This window comes from Coffea eugenioides, chromosome 5 (assembly GCF_003713205.1).
Source record: "Coffea eugenioides isolate CCC68of chromosome 5, Ceug_1.0, whole genome shotgun sequence".
NCBI classification, from domain to species: domain Eukaryota; kingdom Viridiplantae; phylum Streptophyta; class Magnoliopsida; order Gentianales; family Rubiaceae; genus Coffea; species Coffea eugenioides.
The window spans coordinates 41,937,154-41,960,952 of NC_040039.1; the positions used below are offsets into that span (position 1 = coordinate 41,937,154).

Genomic DNA, 23,799 nt, shown 5'->3' on the forward strand with positions numbered 1-23,799 from the left:
AATCATCCATCAGTGCAAATAACATCTTTTTAATCCTTTACACATTTCAATTAAACTATTTCAGTCACTCTATAGATTTGATTTTACCACTTAGGTGCAAGGTCCTGTTTTCAATTAACTTTGTGGAACCAAATATTCGCCAATTTCTAACTTGTACAAATCGAAACCTTGATTAGCTATAGGGTAAATATGACAAAGCAATAATTGTCGAATATAGAGAATCATGTCGATGCCATCTAGAACTTGTCCAATCAACATTAACAAGTTATATGTATATTCTGAAAGGCGATCAATGTTATGTCACTGAGATAAGTGAGATACCTTTAGCTGTTCTCATTATATTTTGGAAAGTTTTTGTAAGATTTCTTAATTGAGTTCTTCCCAAGATATATAACGATCCCTCTTTTCAGTTGTATGTCCTCAATTTTGAATGCAAGAAAATACATTCTTTGTAGAAAAAGGAAATCTCTTACCAAAAAAAAAAGGAAATCTTCAACACAAAACAGAAATCTTCAAGATACTTACCAAGACAAAAAATGAAATTTCTTACCAAAATAAAAAGCAAATCTTTTACTCATTTACGAAAAGTAAATGTTCTAGACGATGCTTAAAAGTAGAAGACGAGGTACAGGGAAATAATAAGTAAGCACGTGATGAGAGAAACGCATTTGATGCAAGTAGAAGTTTCTATTCTCAGTTGATCTTCTGTAATGTTAAAGATTCACCGTCTTACTGCAAATAAATACCTTTGCAATTAAAGGTTGATAAAGTTTTCATTTTTTTCCTGGTAAAAGATAAATCGTGGCATAGTAAAACAAGTCACAAATGATTATTGTGCTCCTACATAAAAAAGAAAAAAAAATTCATGCTGAAGGAGCACCGACGTAAGATATATGTGTAGCGTCGAAGAAAGTTTAGTTTTTTGGAATATCAATTACAAAATGGGGACAATATCAAAAGAGAAATACCAATACTTGATAAACCTATCTCAATACCTATAATTGCATCAACAGCATAACAATCCCTACTAATTTTTGGTGCAATCAGCAGGCAAGAAGGAGACCTTCCCGTTTACAAGATCATACCCGATAAGATAATTTATCTGCAGAAGGTTCCCAAAAATTGCAAGTTCATCTGATGGAACTATAGTCAAACAAATCATGCCTTCGGAGACTTCAAGAAATGTACTGGTTGGAGCCAATACTATATCTGCATTAGTAAAGTGAGCAACAAGTTTGGGAAACTCGATATTTCTTTCAGACTTATAGCAAAGGCCAAAGATACTTAGTGGATCAGAAACCCGTGTGCCCCTTATTATTTTGCTAAGTTGTGATTCCAAATCTTGGTAAAGTTCCTGAGGGACATAAGTTAGAGTTGTTCCAGAGTCAATTATGATGTTGCCCTCTTCTACAGCAGTAGAGGAAATATTATGCAACTTGGAGAAACCCTTGTTTGAAATCCTTGTATTTCCAATGCTGAAGCCTTCTAGATTGAGATAGTAAAATGTATCTGGATTTTTCTTGATCAGTGGAGTTGAAACTGCTGTTGGGCCTGAAACAACAGCATTTGTACCAAAATTGATCTTACTTGAAGCATCTGATCCTGAATCTTTAGGCACTAAGCAATAGGAAAATCTGCCACCGATTGATCCACTCAGTTGCTTGATAAGAGACAATGATCCTCCCCCAAGTCCAACTATCCCGGACGCACTTTCATTGAAAGTGCCTTCATTTTCGTGCCCGCAACCGAAAACAACTTTCGGAATTGATACACTTCCGCCAGAGCTTGATTCAAAGGTAAAAGTTTCCGCAGAAAGATCACCAATACTATAAGAATGATCTCCATAAGAAACTCTATATCCACAATTGTTTTCAGAATCACAAGTTTGAGTTCCAACTTCAGTACACAACAGAGATTCGCATGATAACTTTCGATAACTCGAAGTTTTACTTGGATCAAAAAGAGGGGCACTTTGCTCATAGCATTGTCTGCAGGGATTGCATTGTGTCCAAGTAAGATCGCTGCCCGTGTCAGCAATGGCTAGGATATCAACAGGTGGGGTTCCGATGGATACTTTGATGAGGTACTCCCCAGTGATGGATGTGATGTGGGACTGGATTCCATCAAAAGAATCTGATAAACTCTTGGAATGCGACTGGGAGATTCTTTTCTTGAAATACTCGGCTCGAGAGAACGATCGATGAAAAGCTTTGTTAAGCGTTTCAAAGTAGGAGTTGGAAGGATTGTAAAGGGGGGATTTTGGGGTGTCACGATGTATGAGATGAGTAGAAAAACCATGTTTTCCCTCAATGAGTGGAGAAAGAAACAAATTGATGAAGAATAAAAGGGATAACTTGGAAAACAAAGAGAGAACTGTAAAATTTCCAGCCATGGCTGAGAAAAAATGAGATCAATTGACGGCTAGAGGTATCTAACATATCAGGCATGAATTTTGTGAAAAGGGTTGCCTTTTATATAGTCCATAATGTATCTTGCAATGGTCGGGACTAAATACAAATGCATTCATACTCCTAAGATTACTCCTATTTCATCTATCACGGTGACTCATAATTTTCCTATTGTCTTTGGTTACGCGGATTTGTATCCAAAATATTGTCCATCATTAGTGCAATCAATTTAAATTATTACTTACCATTCCTTTTGTTCATTCACTGTCTCCTTCCATTTTATTGATTCAAATCAATTTCCACAAATTTCCGTATCTGTATATCAATCTGCATTTATGCCTACCTCTTTTTCTTTTTTTTTTTTGGACAATTGTGCTTTTTTTGGACATTTTTTTCCCATTTCGAGTAGATGACAGTGTAGAAAGAATCTGATTAGCTTTTTTTTTTAGTAGTTGATTAGCTATATTTTTTTGCGGAGATAACCGTACTATATCTTGTGGTGTAAATGCCCACTATTTGGCATTTTCTGGCATTGGATTGGAGGTGACGAAAGAGCAAGTTACGGGACTACTACTGAATTTGAGATTTTGCTGCCTATGCTTTTCTATAATTCCATCTAACAAATGCCTTACTTTATCACATTTATTAGGGCAAAATACACTTTACCCCTTGTAATTTAGCAATTTTTTATATAAGCGCTTATAATTTCAAAAATTATATATAATCCCCTCATAATTTGTATTAAAGTGTCAAAGTGATCAAAATGATTATTTGTAACGAAACTCGAGAAAATATCGAAATTATCCTTGTTTAAAAATTAAAATGGCTAAAATGATCAAAATATATAAGCATAAATGATAAAATGCATGCTCTAACCCTATATGGTTTTATGTTTTAATGGTTTAGTATTTTACCATATAACCTCCTTATGATTTTTAAAATATATAAATAATCCTCTATGGTTAATAAATAATTTTCAACTTTATATAGGGGTACTTTTGATATTTTAGTTGACTCCATTATCGAATGCAAATTTCGTTATTTTGACACTTTAATCTAAATTATGAGGGGATTATGTATAACTTTTGAAATTATAGGAGAATTATATGTAAACGTGCTAAATTACGGGGATAAAGTGTATTTTGCCCATTTATTACATCTCAGAAAACGTGTTATAGTTATTTTCTTCAAAAACTCTCAAAAAAATACAGGTCTAAACGGTTCCTAGATTTCTGGGTGGAGTCCACATTTAATAAGATAGTGTATCCAATCTTGCACGATAACTTGGAACGTGGGTCAAATATTATTACAGAATATGCATTGGACTTTTCTAGCTGGCGCACACGGCCGACCCATTAGCTAAACCCATGATATTTTCAGAGTCAAAATTTAATGTTATAGCAAATATGACAGGAGTAATCTTCTGAAGTGAATTTGTAATGATGTCTGATCTTATTTGAAAAAAGATGATTTTGGTATTTTAAGTGCATTTATTTTCTAATATATCTCCTTTACTCATATACTGTCATGCCACCATAAACTAGAGTACACATAATTGAATCATAGGATAAGATTTGATTAAAACTAATTATTAAGTTATTATGAATTAACTATTTTAATATATTTAATTTAAATGTTTATTTTGCACTTAATCTATTAATCATGTTTATTTTTAATCTATTAAGTTCCTACTTTATATGCATTTACATCGAATATATCTTTATTTTTTTTGTCAATCAATGCATAATTTTTCTTGTCTTAAAACTCTTCAATTACATTCACTGTATCTCTATTATTATACTTGATTATTGATTTGTAATTCTACAGTTTTGAGAATTTTTATTTTTTTTAATGAATCTATATTACATATTTTTAGTATATTACTCATACAAGCCCATTTAAAATTTTAAAAAAAGTACATTTAAATTGTATAAACCATCATTCTTTCCTAAAATATTCTATTAATTATTATACTCTCTCCATTCAAATTCAATTTAGACCAAAGTAGTATTCATATAAACACGGGATTGTAAAAGTTCTCCCAAATTACTTTTCTTAGTTTTAAATAATTTGAGCAAATAATAAGTGCATCATCAATTAGTATGCATTTAAAATTCTTATTAATCGTGAAAGAAACAAATATTTAGTTGCACTTATTTCTCAATATTTCTCATTCACTCATATGTTGACTTGTCACCATGAATTAGAGATTTAGAGCAAACATATATAGTTGAATTATGGGATAAAATTTGATTGAAACTAATTATTAAGTTATTATAAATTAACCATTTTTAATATGTTTAACTTTAATGTTTGTCCCACAATTAGTACATTGAATCTTATAAAATAGTATTTTAAGTTTTTTTATAACAATTTTTGTTCAAAAAAATTATAGAATATAAAAAGTGCCGGTGCAAACGCACGAGAAAAAAAGTAGTTTAATTATATAATGTACCCAATCATGCACATTGACATTGCCAATATTATAATATCCAATGGTAACATGACAAAACTACCCCTCTCAGATCAATTTGTGATCATATGTGAGTTCACTCTAAAAGGGTAATTTTGGTATTTTAACAAAAAATTGTTGGGCCCTTAAAATTTGAATTTTAACTACAATAACAGCCTTCTATCAAAACAAAGCTTTTCCTTTTTAACATATGCCTTTCTAATTTTTATGAAAAATATGATTTTAGTTTCTTAAATAAAGGGAATTTCAGGTTAATGTGGCTAACGAATTATTTGAACATATGGAAAGTGAATTTTTATTTACAGCAGAAAATTTAGATTTTTTGCTAGTTAGATGATAATGGTTAAATTTGCTTCTTTTTAATATGTTTCACATTAATTTTGAGTCCATTTGTAACATCAATTGGTATAAATTGTCCATTTTGTGCCACTAACTTGCACTCTAAGCTAATAAAGGGAATAGTTGTGATTTTAGTCATTTACACGCAAAATCTCTTTTATTTTGTAGGTAAAATGATCCACCTTAATTGGAACTAAAATGAGCCAGGATTCAAAGCTAGAAAAGTCACAACATTGGCTAACGGAAGTGGTGCAAGGAAGGATTGAGCGTCTAAGGAAGAAACAAAGAAAAAAAAGGACTGGGGAGAAACCGCGGGAGAATCCGTCCGCGGTTGCTCCTGTGGTTTGTGGCCAAAATTTCAATTCGTGTTGCTTTGCCCAATCCCTTGAGAATCCCTAGAAAATCGCTGTAGGGATTCATGGTGGCTGTAACTTGTCAACTTGTATGGATTCTTTCTTTTTCTTCATCTTGACAAGACACAAAAAGGATAATTATACACCACCTTTTGAGAGATCTAGGAGCTTCATTTTCTTGACTTTTAACAAGGAAGAAAGATATAACTGAGGAGAGAGAAGATTGAAAAAAAAAGAGGAGGAGAATTTTTTCTTCTCTTTTCTCTCTAGCTTAGCTTAGACATAGTTTTACATCCTGTTTTCATCTTTTCTTGGAGAACTTGGAAAACTCTTGATGTACTATGTATTTTTGGTGGCAATGAAGATGAATGAAACTTGAAGATCTTGTTTCTTCATTTGAATAAGCATTTCTCACTCTCTACTCTCTTTATTGTGTCAACAATGCTTAGTTACCTTTAAGACATGAGTTTTGTTATTGAATCTATTATGTCTAGCTAAATCTTCTTGTTCTAGGGGTAGATGAAGCTATTTGTGCCTTAATATGGTTAGATCTAGTTGATTATTGCTATATCTTGTACTTCCTAGTTCTCTTATTCTTGTTTTAACACTTGTGAATGCTTGATCACCATTTACCAGTCATTTTAGTTGTTGTTAATCTATGAAAGTAGTTAATAATGATGGAAATGGAATAATTGGAGCTTAAGGAGTAGGCACATGAAAGTAGTGGTACACTTAGGTGGATGTTTATGACATTTCTTGTGTTTGATCTAGTTTATACTTGAGATTTCACCACGAAAGTAGGGAAACTCTAGCATAAGTTAAATTCAATTCATTGATGAGAGCGAGTTCCGATAGTTTGAGTGAAATGCATTCTTAGCAAGACGAGAATGTTAGTAGTAATTGGCTATTTCATTCCTAGTTAGACACATTTGGTGGATTCTACACCCTAGAATACTTGTATTTAGTGGAGTTACTTCAAGTTGTTAACCTGTTTTGTTTTACTTTAATATTTTGATTGATTAAACTAGTTAAAATTCTTAATAAGTTTAGATAATAGAGTGAGCTAAAAGTCTTAGTAATTCAAAAGTGATTCTCTAGGGATTCGACCCTATTTCCTGGTACTACAATTCATGACCCATGCTCTTGCGGTCAACGAGGAGATTAGGATTAAAATTAGAGCGCAGGTATTGATAAGTGACTAATTTATGTAATAATTGTATGACATTTTATATTATTTTTAGTCACTTTGATTATATTATTGGAAGAAAATGAATCATTTTGGCTATAATTGGTGAAAAATGCTTTTAAGTGATTAAATGAGGTTTTTATCACTTTTGACTAGCATTTTGTGCATTTTTGACAGCTTTGACATATTTTAGTATTTCGGCTATAACTTGAGTTACAGTGATCGGATTGAGAATATTCTTACACCAATTTGAAGATAAGATATAGATATACAACTTTGTTGAAGACATCGAAATCCATTTTGAAGGTTTTCTAGGTCAAAAAGGCAAATTACAGTAGCCAATTTCTATTAGTCGAAGCTGAAACAGGGCATTGAGCAGTCAAGGGTATTTCAGTCATTTCTCAGTCTACACAGGTCCAAATGAGGGGATTCTTGATGCATTGGAAAGCTAACTCAAAGGGCTACAACCTTTATGTTTTGGTCAAGAGTTAAATCAGCTTCTATCATCAACAAAAGTTCAGTTGAAATTGAGGCAAAATCGGACCAGAGCTGGAAATTGAACAGAAATTGCACAAAAAGTCACTGTAGCAATCCGGCCAGAACTTGGCCGGATTTCTGGCCGGATTGTGGTCAGAGATGGCTGTTCTTTACGTGGAAAACTTATTTTCACCTCCAACAAGTCACATGCAATGCCAGACATGTGAGAACTACTTTGCAGCTGTAAAAGGGTGGTGTAGGCCTCATTTTCTTGACTTCTTTCATCTTTATATAGCCAAAACTTGCAAGATTGAAAAAAAAAAGGAGAGACATACGGGAGAGAACTTGGACTGCAAAAATGTAGCTCTTCTATTTTTCTTAATGTAGGATAGTAGTTTAGACAGTTTATCCAGTCTTTTTTATTAGCTATGCAAAGATGAAGATGGAGAATGAAGAAGGCAAGAAGATGAACTCATGTGACAAGGGTTACATTCCTTCCAAACTCTTTATCTTTTGTACTTGATTCCAAGTTTAGTTAATACACAAGTTCTGGATTTTGTGTTTATTATGTGTTTCCAAAGTTTATGCCTTGGGTTTGGTTGAACTTTTTATGATTGTTAGTGTTTATTAAGTGATGGTCTTGTATAGTATGGTTATATTTGCTAAAAAACTATTCAAATTATATAGAGTATAAGTAAAAGCATTTGATTTACCTCTAAAATTTCGTATGCAAATACCACATGCTAGTAAAATATTATTTTTTTTAGGAGACTGATATTATAGGATTTGTATTATATTGAATAACTTGATACTCAAATCACCGATGAGGCAAAGTTTGCCTAAATAAGCTTTACAGTATCTTAACTCCTTGCAAAAAAAAAAAAAAACACACTAAATAGTCCTAATTGGCATCGCAAGTTACGGTAACGTGCCAGTGGCAGCTATGCCTAATTTTTTTTAGGGGTCAAAATCTAGTTCTAATTGGTTCTGCTGTTTCTTTATCATGTTGTATGGTATTGAATTAAAATTGTATTAAAATAGCATGTGAATGAGCATTTGTCTTTAATTAAGGAGTAAAAAGGATTTAAAGTATAAATAACAAACTATAAACGGTTTATGAAGTAAATTATGGAAAATTTTTAAATTTTAAATTTGACTGGTGATAGGGTTGGTTATAACCCATTACTTTTTATGTATTAAAATAAATACAAAAATCTATAACCCACTACTTGTTCCGTTTTTGGGATTTTTTTTTTGGTTAAATATAGTAAGCCCCTTAACTTTACATTTAGCTGCACTTTATCCCCTCAACTTTACATTTAGTTGCACATTTGTGATTTTTTTGAAACGTGATTGTAATTTGCAAAGTTCATTTGTAGGGGTGGTTATAGGGTTAGTGTGGTGACAAATATTTCTTAATTGTAAAAATGTAACATTGTATTAAAATAGCATACGAATGAGTATTTGTCTTTAATTAAGGAGTAAAAAGGATTTCAAGTATAAATAACAAACTATAAACAATTTATGAAGTAGATAGTGAGAATGTTTTAAATTTTAAATTTGATTGGTGATAATGTTGGTTTTAACCCACTACTTTTTATGTATTAAAATAAATACAAAAATCTAGAAAAAAAAGAATGAGAAGTTTAGAAGCCATTGAGAGGGTCTCTGCTAAAAACCCTTTCTGCAATACATATAGATATAGATTGCTTCACTTGGTTCATTAAACTTGAGCTGCTCATAATAGTGAACACGTCATTCCCTCATAATCTCCTGTCCTAAAATGATTCTAAACACTTGATTATCTCTTTAATTTAAAAAGTCTCTTTTTATTTCCTCTTTTAATTAATTGCATTTCGAAGCCTAATTATCGCCTGTAGGTGATTTTAAGTACATGAGATAAAAATTTTTGAATTTGAATCCAGCTAACAATGTGCTTCCAGATACTTGAAAGGAGGAACAAAAGGAAAAAAGATACAGCTGAAGACCATCCAAGAAAGATGAGTTTTTGAATTATTAATCCCAAAATAGGAGCAGTAGCACAATACAAATACCAAAACTTGAGAAGCCTATCATAATAAATATCATCACATCAAAAGCATAGCAGTCTTTAATGATTTTTGGTGCAATCAGTTGGCAAGAAGGAGACCGTCCCGTTAACAAGATCATATCCAATAAGAAAATTTATCTGCAACTGGTTTCCCAAAATTGGAGTATCATCACTTGGAACTATAGTCAAACAAACCACCCCATCAGAGACTTCGGCAAATGTATTGTTTGGAGGTAATATTAGGTCAGCATCAAGAAAGACAGCAACAATTTTGGGAATTTGGAGGTTGTTATCCTTATTATAGCAAACTCTCAAGTCGGCACCAGTAGGATCAGGAACCCGTGTACCCTTTGTTAAATCAATTATTTCTGATTCAAAAGGTTGGTACATTTGCCTTGGGACAAACGTTAGTGTTGTTCCAGAATCAAGTACGACATTACCCTCATCATCAGGGGAAGAATTATCCAACTTGGTGAAATGGTATGGAATCGTTGTATTTCCAACACTGAAGCCAACTAAATCGAGATAGTAGTATGTATCTCCAGCTTTCTTGTACAGCGTAGTTGAAACTACTCCAGGGCCTGAAACAACAGCGTTTGTTCCGAAATGGATCTTACTTGAAAAGTTTGAGTTTCTAGGAACCAAACAATAGGAAAATTTACCAGCAATTGATGCATTCAATTGCCTTATAATTGACAATGCTCCACGTGATAGTCCAACTATCCCAGAGGAAGTTTCCTCGAAGGTGCCACCATTTTGGTGCCCGCAACCAAAAGCAACATTTGCGATTGATATATTTCCGCCAGAACTTGATTCAAACGTAAAAGTGTCTGTAGCAAGATCCCCATCACTAAAAGATTTATCTCCATATGCAACTCCATACCCACATATATTTCCAGGATAACAAACTGTAATTCCAGGATCCAAACGACACAACGGAGCGTGGCATGATAATACTTGTTCATAAGTCGTTGATTTACTAGGATCAAAAAGAGGGGCATCTTGCTTAAAACATTGAATGCAGGGCCGGCATTGTGTCCACGTAAGATCGCTACCTGTGTCAGCAATGGCAAGGACATCAACAGCTGGGGTTCCGATAGATACTTTAATAAGGTAGTCCCCAGTGACGGATGTGATGTTGGATTGGATTGAATCAGAAGAAAAATGTGACAGAAGCTTGGAACGAGAGTGGGAGATTCTTTTGTTGAAATACTGGGCTCGAGCAAAGGAACGATGAAAAGCGTCATGAAGCCTTTCAAAGTTGGAGTCGGAGGGATTATACAAGGGGGATTTTGGAGAGTCACGATGTATGAGATGAGTAGAAAAACCACTAGTTTGTCCTTCAGTGAAGGGATAAAGAATTAAATTGATGAAGACTAAAAGGGATAACTTAGAATACGAAGAAAAAGGTACCGGACAATTTCTGGCCATGGCTGAGAAATTTTGAGAGTGATAGATAGCTAGAGGTATCTAATATATCAGGTACATATGAATTATGTTAAAAAATGTCATCTTATATAGTCCATAATGCACTAGCAATGGCCAGCATTACATATAAATGCATATATTCATTTTCCTCAAGTGACTCCTGTTTCATATATCACTATGAATGTTAATCTAGTCACGTCCTTACTCAAGCCAGAAACTGTATCCAAATATTTTATACCGTTAATACATTCAATAATTTACTACTTACCATTATTTTTGTTCATTCATCTTATCTGCCCTTTTTGATTGATTCAAACCAAGTCCCAGAGAATTTGAGACTGCAAAAGAATCTGCATTCAAGCCTGCCCTTTTTTTTTTATTTACAATCTTATTTTGGACAACAATGCTTTTTTGTTTTCCATTTCGAGTATATAAATATATATATATATATATATATATATACACACACACACATAAGGAATTCCGGTTCATTGTTTCACCGTATTACAAAATTTTAATTTTGGATAATCAATTGTTATAATGTTCTCGTTTGTTTATGCACGTAGCTGTTAGATTTCTTTAATAGCAAAAAAATTAAAGTTTAGAATTTATTAAATGGTCGCTTTTGTTCATTATTATTTTCCATATACATCTTTGTATAAAATTTTGAAACAAATGAGAAAAAGCCCTATAAAAATAATACTATTCCTACATTGTGATTTGTAAATATGTAGCATTGCACTTTTCCGGCAGGGGAAGATAGCAAGGTAAATGAAGAGGTTATTTGCCTTCACTTTTTGAATTCGGTGTGTAACACCTATGTTTTTCTAGAATAGAAAGCTAACGAATGCCTTTTCCTAGTTAAGGTTTGATTCATCAAAAGGCCGCTATCAACCTTCTTTTTGGCAAAACTGAACCAAATTTAGGAGTTTCTCTCTATTTATTTGTATTTTTATTGGAGTAGGTTTTTAGCCGATTTCATATTTAGTAATTGCCATTTAAGTATGATATTTCTTATGTGGTTGTTTTTATTGTGGTGTAAACTTTCTCCCATTGTTTAAAATTTCAATAATAGTGTGATTATTTTAAGTGATTTTTTTATCCCTTCAATTCTATAATCCTATGGATTAACATCTTTAAACCCTAATTTTGGATTTTTACGATTAGTATCAAAGTCTAACTACAAGTTTAGTACCATGTATTTTCCTCTGTCAAAGAGATAGGGTACAAGATTTGCCTGAAAGTATTCAGTTGATCAAGGCCACGTGATTGGTGAATTCAGTTGGTAAAATTTGGATTATAGAATTCATCCAAAAGATATAAATCCTAAAAGAATCATAAACCATAAAAGAATCGTAACAAGCATGTTACTTACTACAGTTTATGAGATTGAAAGACTTGATTAGTTCATCAACCAGGGCGGTCAAGAAAACTTGATAGAAAGGAAAGAAAAAATTTTTAGGTATATAAATTATTGAATAAATGGCAGAGTTTTGAAACTTGATTGAAGGTGAACATCTTTTCATATTGACTCCTATAAGTACATGTACACACTGGTTAGATTTTACAAGTCAACAATATCTTAAACAATGTAATTTGAATGATTATCTTTATTGGGTTGCTGCAAACGAGAACATCATAACAAGTGATTAGCCAAATTTTATGGTTTTTTTTAATTTGTAATTGGTTTTTTTTTTTGTTTCAACATTAGAAAATTTATATTTTTGGTAGTTGTACTTAAACAAACTTTTGCATATCTCTATGGAGTAAGCATCTAGCGCCCTAGACCAGTAAATCTAATCAAAGAACCTAATTCGCATATATTCTATCTTTAAAGCAAAATCAAGTTCTTAATATCATTTAAAACTTAAAAAAATTGGCAAAACCATTATCCATAATCATTGTCTCAAGTCCACACTAAAAATTAAATACCCATATGACATTTTATGTAGCTATCTTAAAAGCAGAATGTGGTTCATCAAAATTTTTCTTATTATATGAATTTTTGCTACATTTACCAGAGCACAAAGACAGATAAGAGATCTTGATAAGGTGCAAAATTACTATTTAATTTATGATTATTTTCACCTTGATTTTAGCCAAATATTGTTTTAAGGGAAAATACCGGTTTTCATCCCCAAACTTTAGGCACAAGACACATTTCGTCCCTCATCTTTTGGGCATGACACATTTGGTGTCTGAATTAACAATTTTTGATCAAATGTCATCCTCAAACGGTAATTTAACCAACATTTAACGGACCGTTAAGTAAATGTGGCTAACCGAAGCAAAATCAAGTGGAAAATGACGTTGTGTTCATTTCCTCTGCAAATTTCCAAGACTAAGCTCCTACTGCAAATTTCTCCGAGAGTAAACCCCCTCTTCCAATTATAAATATATAATTATAATTATATAATACATATAAATATTACTTATACTAATATTTTATATAATTATAATGTATATTAGATATTAAATTTAATCATTATATAACCTTATATTCATAATAATAAATATAATTATAATTATATAATTTATTGATATTATATACACATATATATTATAAGGGATAATTTCATAAACCTCCCCTAAATTAGCTTATGGAAAAATGGGAAAATGGATAATTTATGGAGAAAAGTCATAAAGAACTGGTGTTTTATTGGAGAACTGGTTTATTTTTATTTTATCTGATAAATAAATTTGTTTATGAAAAAATGGGTACTCTGTTCTTATAATAGAGGAAAACCATAAAGAGCTAAAGTTTTATTGGAAAACGAGTTTATTTTTATTTTATTCGATAAATAAATTTATTTATGAAAAAATGGGTACTCTGTTCTTATAATAGAGGAAAGCCCTAAAGAGCTAGTCTTTTATGGGAAAGCGATACTTTACAGAAAGTGACCGCGATTTGGTTTATGAAATTATCCGAAAAAACAATTTAGAATGAATTTGTTTATTTAATTAAATAATTATTATATATATTTACATAATGCATTATATAATTATACTAATATATTTTATGAGTATAAAGTATATTATATATTAATTATAATTTTTAGTATATTTATCATAATAAATATAAATATAATTATATAATATATTATTACTATATACACATATATATTAAAATATATGCACATATAATATACATTTATAAATATATATAAATATATTATTAGGGTATATACCCTAATAACTATAATATATTTAGGGTAATAACTATAATAACTATAATAACTATACCCTAATAACTCTAATATATTTAGGGTAATAACTATAATATATTTTTATATATATATATTTATAAATATATATTGTATGTGCATATATTTATAATATATATGTGTGTATAGTAATAATATATTATATAATTATATTTATATTTATTATTATAAATATTCTAATATATACTAAAAATTATAATTAATATATAATATACTTTATAATCATATAATATATTAGTATAATTAATATTTATATATAATATAGTTATAATTATATATTTTATAATAATATTAGTATAATTATATAATGCATTATATAAATATATATATAATAATTATTTAATTAAATAAACAAATTCATTCTAATTTTTTTTTGGATAATTTCATAAACCAAATCGCGGTCACTTTCTATAAAGTATCACTTTTCCATAAAAGACTAGCTCTTTAGGGTTTTCCTCCATTATAAGAACAGAGTACCCATTTTTTCATAAATAAATTTATTTATCGAATAAAATAAAAATAAACTCGTTTTCGAATAAAACTTCAGCTCTTTATGGCTTTCCTCTATTATAAGAACAGAGTACCCATTTTTTCATAAACAAATTTATTTATCGAATAAAATAAAAATAAACCAGTTCTCCAATAAAACACCAGCCCTTTACGACTTTTCTCCATAAATTATCCATTTTCCCATTTTTCCATAAGCTAATTTAGGGGAGGTTTCTGAAATTATCCCTTATAATATATATGTGTATATAATATTAATAAATTAGATAATTATAATTATATTTATTATTATGAATATAAATTTATATAATGATTAGATTTAATATCTAATATACATTATAATTATATAAAATATTAGTATAAGTAATATTTATATGTATTATATAATTATAATTATATATTTATAATTGGAAGAGGGGGTTTACTCTCAGAGAAATTTGCAGTAGGAGCTTAGTCTTGGAAATTTGCAGAGGAAGTTGTTGAAGTGAAAGAAAAAGGGAAAGTGAAGACAACGTCATTTTTCACCTGATTTTGCTTCAAATAGTCACATTTACTTAACGGTCCGTTAAAGGTTGGCTAAATTGCCGTCTGAGGATGACATTTGGTCAAAAATTGTTAATTCAGACACCAAATGTGTCAAGCCCGAAAGATGAGGGACGAAATGTGTCTTGTGCCCAAAGTTTGGGGATGAAAACCGGTATTTTCCCATTGTTTTAATTAATGGATTCTACTTATAATTAGTTAATGGTATTGTTTTATTAGGAAAAGGAGTAAAACGTCATTAAAAGAGGTGATTTTCCAGTTAATTCAAGATTTGGCACGTGAGATGATTTTGAACTCGGAACCAATGTCCTGATGTAAAAGTCGGATTCTACACCGAATGTATAACCTCCTATATTTTTTAAGTACTAGTCTAGACTATTTTGTAGGACTTCTCTTTGGAACGACTTGATTAGTTTATTTTGATTAGAACTCTTTGTTTGAGAGGAGTAGTTTTAGTAGTAGTAGGAAACGGCAAAATAGGGCGCATGACTGGTTCTTTATTCTTTCTCTTTTCGGATAGTAAGAGACTAGAGATAGGTATTATTTATTCCTAACAAGAAACAACAGAGACGGCTGGCTCTTCTTTTCTTTTGGAGACTCCATCTCGTATTCTTGCAAAATGGTTTCGGCGATTAATTCCTATATTTGGTGCATGGCTTTTTCCTTGGATATGAGCTGATAAGAGTTTATTTTACGTATTTTTTGTGTGTTTTATTAGTTAATTTTGGTTTGATTATTTAGTTTAATAACTAAAATAACTAAGGTTTTGGTAAAAAAAACTACATTTTATGTTAAAATGGCTAAACATTGCATTTTATGGATTTTTATGGTAAAAACTTCATATTTTGTAGGTTTAATGATTCAATCATCAAATGAAGTGCATTGAGAAGATATTTGGATGATTGAAGATGGATTAAAGTGGGGAAAATAAAATATGAAGTGTAAAAAGGAAAAATGCAATTTGAATCAAGAAAAGTCAGGTTTTGACAACTCTGACACGTTTTGGTATTTTGACTATATCTGGAGCTACACAGATCGGATCAAGGTGATCTTGGTACCATTTTGAAGCTAAGAGATATATCTACATTTGGTATGAAGACATCAAAGTCCAATTCAGCCGTTTTCATAGTCCAAAAGTTGAAATACCGAAATTCAACTCAGCTGTCCAAAGTGGAAAACAGAGCTCTGACCAGTGTTTAGTATTTTGATCATATCTCAGGCTACAAAGCTCAGATTTGGATGATTCTTGAAGCATTGGAAAGCTAACTCAAAGGGCTACAACTTTGGTGTTTTACAAAAAAGCCAGTTCAGCCTTTATGATAGAGAAAATCGCAGCTGAAGTAAGGACAAAGTGAATACGCGAGTACACAAAACGTGACTTGTAACCGCGTTTTGTGTAGGCGCGTTTTCCGGCCGCAATTCTGCAATTTTGCTCAGTCAATTCTCTTGTGTTCTGACTACTTTCCAGCTACAATCTGCAAGAGAATTCGGTGCACATGCTTTAGAAGACAAAAGGGCAAGAAAGTTGGCATATTTTCAAGTCAAAAACAATGGCTATTGACTATCTTAACAATTTCAGATTTGGAAATCAAATGCAGCAAATTTGGACCAATGGAAAAGGAGCTTTTGGAGCAGTTTATATAGGGAGCAACCAGGACATGCAAATGATACGGGAGAAGCTTGGAAGTGCAGAAATGTAGTTTTTCCATTCTCTTAGTATTAGATTAGTGTAGGATAGTGTAGTAAGTGTAGTTCATCCATTCTTGTATAATGGCTAGATTAGGATGAAAATGGAGATGAAGAAAGAGAAGTTGAAGCTCAAGTGACATGGGTTATCTCTTCTCCAACTCTTTATCTTTTGTATTGGATTCTTAAATATAGTTAATATACAAGTTATGGAATTTATGTCTATTATGTGTTTCTAAAGTTTATGCCTTGGGTTTGGTTGAACTTTCTATGATTGTTAGTGTTTATCATTTGGCTATTTAACTGCTATGTTTTGAGCAAGTTATTTAGCACTTTGGCTCTTTAAATCATGATTAATCTGGTACCATTAATTCTGATTATCTAAGGTGTTATTTCTGCAATGAAAATTGAGATTTAACATTAGTTCAAGAAGTGCTAAACATAGGGAGTACACTCACGAAAGTAGAGGTGCACTTATGTGGTTTTTAGTGATTCATTTCATGTAATTTCACTGAAGAAATGAACTTGTAGCTAATTTCATAACCATGAGAATAGGTATGGATTAGTTATAAGTATAATTGATTCACTACGAAAGTAGGATTCAAATGCATAAGGAAATTACACCATAATTAGCCTAGATGTAGTATTCAATGATCCAAATATAACACTTGGATGAGTAGTTAGGGATACCACAACCTAAGGAGCTTTTATTTGTTAATTTCTTGTATAAGTGCAGTAGGTTAAATTTCTTATGATTAATTGATAGTCTAAATAATAGAGAAACTTTAGTAATACCGGTAATTGTTCACTCTTCCTTGTGGGATCGACCCGATATATACCCTAAACTACTAGTTGATCTGTATACTTGCAGTGAACGGGTGTAATTCGGTATTTTTTAGCTTACATGTATGTAAAATACCCGTCATGAGCTAAGCTTATCATTCTAGTCAAAGAACAACGGAGGATTTGGTTCATCTAAAATTGTGAGATCCAATTGATTATTTTTATTTTTTTATTTATTGGTATTCGTATGTTCTCTAATTTAATTTCTTATGGTTATTATTTTATTCGAATATCAAGAATCCGATATTTAATTTAATCTAATAACCTAAAACTAGCTAGAGTAGTTAGATACATAATTGTTTAATTATTCTAAATGAGTGGTGACTGGCATGATTGGATTTGTGTCAGGGGAATATATGTGTTAACTTAAAATAACCCTCGTAGCATGTTATTTAGTTAGAATAGAGCTTCTCTAATTCTTAAGCCAATTAGGAAATTGAACTCTACGGTCGTACTTAGGGTTATTTCCTCATTAAGAAAATGATTAACGGTCGTATCTTGATCACCAATACAATAAGGAGAAGTTGATTGTTATAGCTTGTTTGGTAGTTATAACTTATTTATCAGTGGGTGAATGAAATTATTATTGCATCCATGATCAATTGAGTAAACTATCTCCGAAGTTATTTCTTGACTAGAGTTTATTTATTATTGTTTCATTTTTAGTAAATTATTAGTTAGGTCTTTTTAATTTTTTTGTTTAGTCATTCATGTTTTTATAAAAATCCCCCCATACTTTGAATTTGAGGATAAACGAATTTCCCCAATCCATGTGGATTCGACCCTACTTACCATTGTATACAAAATTTATACTTTATTTTAGTAGGTATTTATTATTGTACAAACTCGACAACCTGTCAATTTTTTACGCCGTTGCCGGGGACTGGCGTAGTTATTTTTTTGCTTTTTGAGTTCATTTTATTTTTAATTTTCTAGCATTTTTTCTGGTTTATGTGTCGCTCTTCTCGTACAGGCGAATTAATTTTCGATTCTGAAGTAGAAAAGACTACACGTAGAACAAGAAAGGAGACCAGGCAACATAGAAAGGAGCAATCAGTTGCTACTACTCAAAGGCTCAATCCAGAAGTCAAATCAACAAATTTTTTAGTGATACCTCGAGCGATTCTGATCAAGAAGACATCACCATGGCTAATGCTCGAATTTTAAGGGAGTTGGCTGCTCCAAACTTAAATCAAAAGCCATTATGCATTTCCTTTCTAAATTTAAATGATAATACTGCTTTTGAATTAAAGTCTGGTCTAATTTACCTTTTATCTTCTTTTCATGGTTTTTCAGGTAAGAAACCCTACAAGCACTTGCAGGAATTTGATGTAGTATGCACAAGTATGAAACCCCCGGGGAATATTGAGGAGTAGATAGAAATGCGAGCATTTCCCTTTTTCCTCAAGTACGCAGCAAAAAATTGATTGTACTATCTACCATTAGGTAGTATAACAACTTGGGAATAGTTAACGAAGAAATTTTTGAAAAAATATTTCCCTGTGTCTAGAACCGCCAGTCTGAGGAAGAAAATATGTGGCATTACACAGTATCCGGGGGAGTCTCTCTATGACTACTGGGAGAGATTCAAGAAGCTGTGTACTAGATGCCACCAGCACCAGATTAGCGAGTAGCTCCTGATTTAATATTTCTGTGAAGGTTTACTATATGTAGATAGATGTCTAATAGATGCTGCCAGTGGAGGTGATTTGGTGAATAAGACCCCCGAACAAACTTGGGAATTGATAGAAGGGATGACAGAAAATTCTTAACAATTTGGCACAAGAGAGGATGTCTATACTCGTTGAGTAAATGAGGTAAATGTCTCATCAATTCAACAATAATTATCTGAATTAAATTCAGTTATTCGACAGTTGGCTGTAGGAAATTTGCAGCGGGCCAAAGCATGTGGTATTTGTAAGGACACAAGTCACCCTATATATAGGTGTCCAGTGTTATAAGATGAAAGTGTTGAATAGGTAAATATAGCTGGTCACATGCCTACGCCAAGAGAGTAGTATGATCCACATTCTAACACCTATAACCCAAGTTGGAGGAACAAATAGCAAAACTTTATGCCAAAAGAGAGCAAGGGTATTAGCAACAGTACCAATCCCGACCACAACCTTCTTCTTCCGATTAGGGTCCTTCTTTAGAAGAGTTGGTAAAACAATTAGCTACAAGCACTGTTCAACATCAACAAAAGGCGGACTTTGACATACAGTAGATACGGAATGAAATAAGTCAGATGGTGATATTGATTAACCATCTAGAATCACAGGGTCAAGGAAAATTGCCACCTCATCCCAAAATGAACCTAAAGAATGTAAGCGCCATGACTTTGAGGAGTAGAAGAAAAGTTGAGGGACCTAAGCTCTGACTCCAAAGGATAAAAATGAAGATCGGATTGAGAAAGAGCTTGAGGAGGAAGGAATGAGAAGTGCAAATCCAGAGGTAATTCCCGATTCAATGATTAAAGTTCGATCTAATTCACTACCTTTTCCTAGCAGGTTAGAGAAACTAAAGAAGCAAGATAAGGAAAAGGAGATTCTAGAGGTGTTTCGAAAGGTGGCAATCAATATCCCTTTGTTGGACGCAATCAGACAAGTGCCAAAATATGCTAAATTCTTGGAGAACTGTGCATCAACAAGAAAAATTGAGATGGGATGAGCAAATTGTGATAGGTTAGAACACCTTAATGATTTTACAAAGAAAACTAACATCTAAATGTAGGGATCCAGATATGTTTACTATCCCCTGTAAGATTGGACATTTTAAAATAAAAAAGTCATGCTAGATTTAGGGGTTTCTATTAACGTGATGCCTAAATCAATTTATGACTCCCTAAATTTAGGACCCTTGAAAGAAACAGGGATAATAATTCAATTGGCTAATCATGTATTTGCTTATCCGGATGGGATAATTGAGAATGTTTTAGTACAAGTAGATGAATTAATTTTTCCTACTGATTTTTATGTGCTTTACATAGATGATAGAAGTACTCCAAATTCATCACCCATTATATTAGAAAAATCCTTCTCGAGTACTGTCCAAACTAAAATTGATGTTAGTAATGGTACTCTTACAATGAAATTTGATGGAGAAGTAGTCCACTTCAATATTTTTTATACAATGACACGTCCTATTAACTCTCATTCTGCGTTTGGCATTCACGCTACTAATCCCTCTATGCAAGAATTTTCTGAGTTTGATTGTAGGGGTAAATTTAAAATTGTTGCGAACAAGTATCATAGGATGAAAGCAATTTATGAGGTGAAAATGACTAAAAAATTAAAGAAGATGGTTGCACTCAATGGCTATTTGGATTCTAGAGGAACGTCACTGATTGCAAGAAAATTTGAATTACATCCAAATTGAGAAGTGATGCTTAACATCTAACCAAAGAAGTTAAAGAAAGGCGCTTATTGGGAGGCAACCCAATTTAGTTTTTAGTTCATTTTTATTATTAGTTTCATTTTATTTATCTTAAATTTTTGAATTTGGTGTGTTTAATCTTCGTTTTTGATATTTTCTTTGTTAGAAGACTTTCTCCCGACATGACATGCTCGCGTCAGGAGGACATGTGGTAATGCACAAATGCACTCCACCATCAGAAGCGTTTACACCAACATGACGTGCTCGCGTCAGGAGGGCACGTGGTAATGCGCTAATTTTTCAATTCATCGTCAGAAGCGTCTGGACTATTATGACGTACCCACGTCAAGAGGACACGTCGTAACTTTTAATTCAACAATTTCATCATCAGAAGGGTTTCTACTAACAGGACGTGCCCACGTCTTGTCCTAGGGAAGGGTAAAAAAAAATAGAAATATTATTTTCCTTTTTCTTTCTTTATTTTTCTTTTTCTTTTTCTTTCTCTTTTCTTTTTTCTTTCTTCCTTCCTCTCCTTTTTCTTTCTTTCTCCACTATTTCTTTTATAGGCTACCATTGCTATCCATCAAATTCATTATTGAAAGCCTTAGGCCACCACCGCTATCTTTTCATCTTCTGGAGTTCGATAGCCAGCCGGCTAACCTCGTAGATTGGGGTGGGATGCCAGCCCGGCGCCTTTTAAACTCCTAAAAGAATCTTTAGCACTGGAACCAGGTATCCCAACCCCGGACCTGATCGGGTATGGTACCAGATCGCTAAGGTTCCTGGAGTGAATGAGTCATGGGTATGGCTCACGAATGGGTGGGAGGGGACGCCCTGCCAAATTCACAAGGAGGCAACGCGTCACATTAGAGGTTAACGATCAGAGGGGTCCTCTAATCACCACGTGACAGCAAGGACGGATATAGGTACTCACTTACTTGATTGGCTCAAAACCTTACCTTTTGAATCCTTTTTGTGGAGTTAAAGAGCTTAGCTTCATAGCTTCCCACTTGAGGGCCAATCTCCATCCGACCTGGGATCTCAGATGAGGGAACCCTGGGAGAGCCGCCACATCAAATGGATTAGAAGGGGTAGGGTTCCTATCGCTGCCCCCGTTCGCTGGTTCCACTGATGCTAGTGCTGTCGCCTTCCATCACTTGATCTCACAATCGCCGCTTGGTGGGTGTCAAACCACCAAAAATAAAATTTATATTAGACCTACTACCAAAACTGAATGAGTATAGTGGTGAGTAGGGTCGTCTCCTCAGGGAACAGGTAGGCAAATCACACAGGAAAATGGGGGGGATTTTTAGCAGTAGTACCAACTAATTAAAAAGGAATAAAAACTGAAATTTAAAGTTGATTAAGATAGCAGGAACCAAACTACACAAATAACAATTAATTAAAACAACCTAGTCAAGGAATTAATCTTGGCACCGAAGCACACAACTGATCACAGATACAAGGGACAATTCATATACTCACGAATAAATTGGTTATAGTGGTCAAACGACGCACCCAACCACCAATCTTTCCTTAATTTTATGGTAGTCAAGAGACGCTCATAAACTACCCTCTTGTGATTAGACAACCCCAGGAATGCTCACAGGATTTAATGTAGCCACAGCATTAGGAATTAGAAAGACCCAATTCTAGATGACAAACACACATGCGGGTTTATTTAGGCTAGATTAATTATCCCCACAATCCAAATTAAACCGCTTGCGAGGCGGTGAAATTGTCTCGTTTGCCACTAATCAAGATACTTAAAGGCGACGCGCCAACATCCTAATTGGCTATCAATTATTTAGACAATCGAATAACAGGCCTAATTATCCAATAAATCTAAACAGTAATAACTCAGGAAAAAATAGAGAATAATCAAATACCCATGAACATATAAATCAAAAATAAAACAATTAAAACGATCTCACAGTTATGGTGCTCCAATCCTTGATTTATTCCTCAACTAGATAAAAGATTCAGCCTTGCCACATAACGACGAAGCAATTCATAGTTTTCATGAAGTTTTTGCTGAACCCAAGACGAAGTGAAAAACAATGCGGCCGCTAAGCGACTAACAATGATAAAGCAAAAGCCGAGAGAAGAAAAGTCCAAGACGAAGATGATCCCTAGTCTGTTGCTGTTTTCTTCTTTTATTCTTGCGCCGCCACCCACGTGCTTTCCCAAGTGGGATTTTTGTTGGAAAAGAATTCCCAAGTTCTTCTTCTTATTTCCCTTATTGAAGTGTTGCCAAAAAGTCCTCTTCCCATTCTATTTCCTAATCCCACGTAAGTTTTAAAGTATGGCTCCAAGGAAAGGCGGTGGCCCCAGGAATAGGACCCGCAATCCGGCTTTTTCATGCAACTCTGCATTGTCTAGCGTGGGCACGCCTTAGAAGCAAGAGTCTTCTGGATTTTGCCTCCCTTTTGTCACTTTCAACACTAATTGCCTGTAATTAACACAAATACTAATTATGAACAGAAATCCAATACTTTGCATACTAAACTGCCAAAATTAAGACCAAACACCCACAAATAAAGTGCATAATTATATTCCTATCAAATTCCCCCACACCAAGACAATGCTTGTCCTCAGGCATTTCAAACTTTAAATACACAACCCAGCGAGCAAACATTTTTGCAACAGTTGGATTCAAAACAATGGCTATTAATCAAAGCAACTATTGCCAATGTATGATTTAGATAACTGTCAAGTACTAATGACAAATTTTACGAGATAACTCTCCAACTAGCTTTTAAAACCAATGATTCTTTCAAATCCCGACTAACTAATCTAAGAATAGAAAATATCCAACCAACATTCTTTAATAACTGGTCTAACTATTAAGCAAAATCTCAACATAAAGACTCATGGATCCGCAGGCAATATAATTATTCACATACT

At 32.8% G+C, this 23,799-nt stretch overlaps 2 protein-coding genes across 2 annotated transcripts; both read right to left on the minus strand.

The window, feature by feature from the left end:
- Positions 1 to 1,027: 1,027 nt before the first annotated feature.
- On the minus strand, positions 1,028 to 2,392 carry LOC113771689 (aspartic proteinase CDR1-like). The gene has a single exon (XM_027316257.1). The coding sequence runs from the start codon at positions 2,390 to 2,392 to the stop codon at positions 1,028 to 1,030; it is 1,365 nt and encodes a 454-aa protein (XP_027172058.1).
- Positions 2,393 to 9,346: 6,954 nt separating this feature from the next.
- Positions 9,347 to 10,717, minus strand: LOC113771690 (aspartic proteinase CDR1-like). The gene has a single exon (XM_027316258.1). It carries the CDS (start codon positions 10,715 to 10,717, stop codon positions 9,347 to 9,349), a length of 1,371 nt encoding a protein of 456 aa, XP_027172059.1.
- Between the last annotated feature and the right edge of the window lie 13,082 nt (positions 10,718 to 23,799).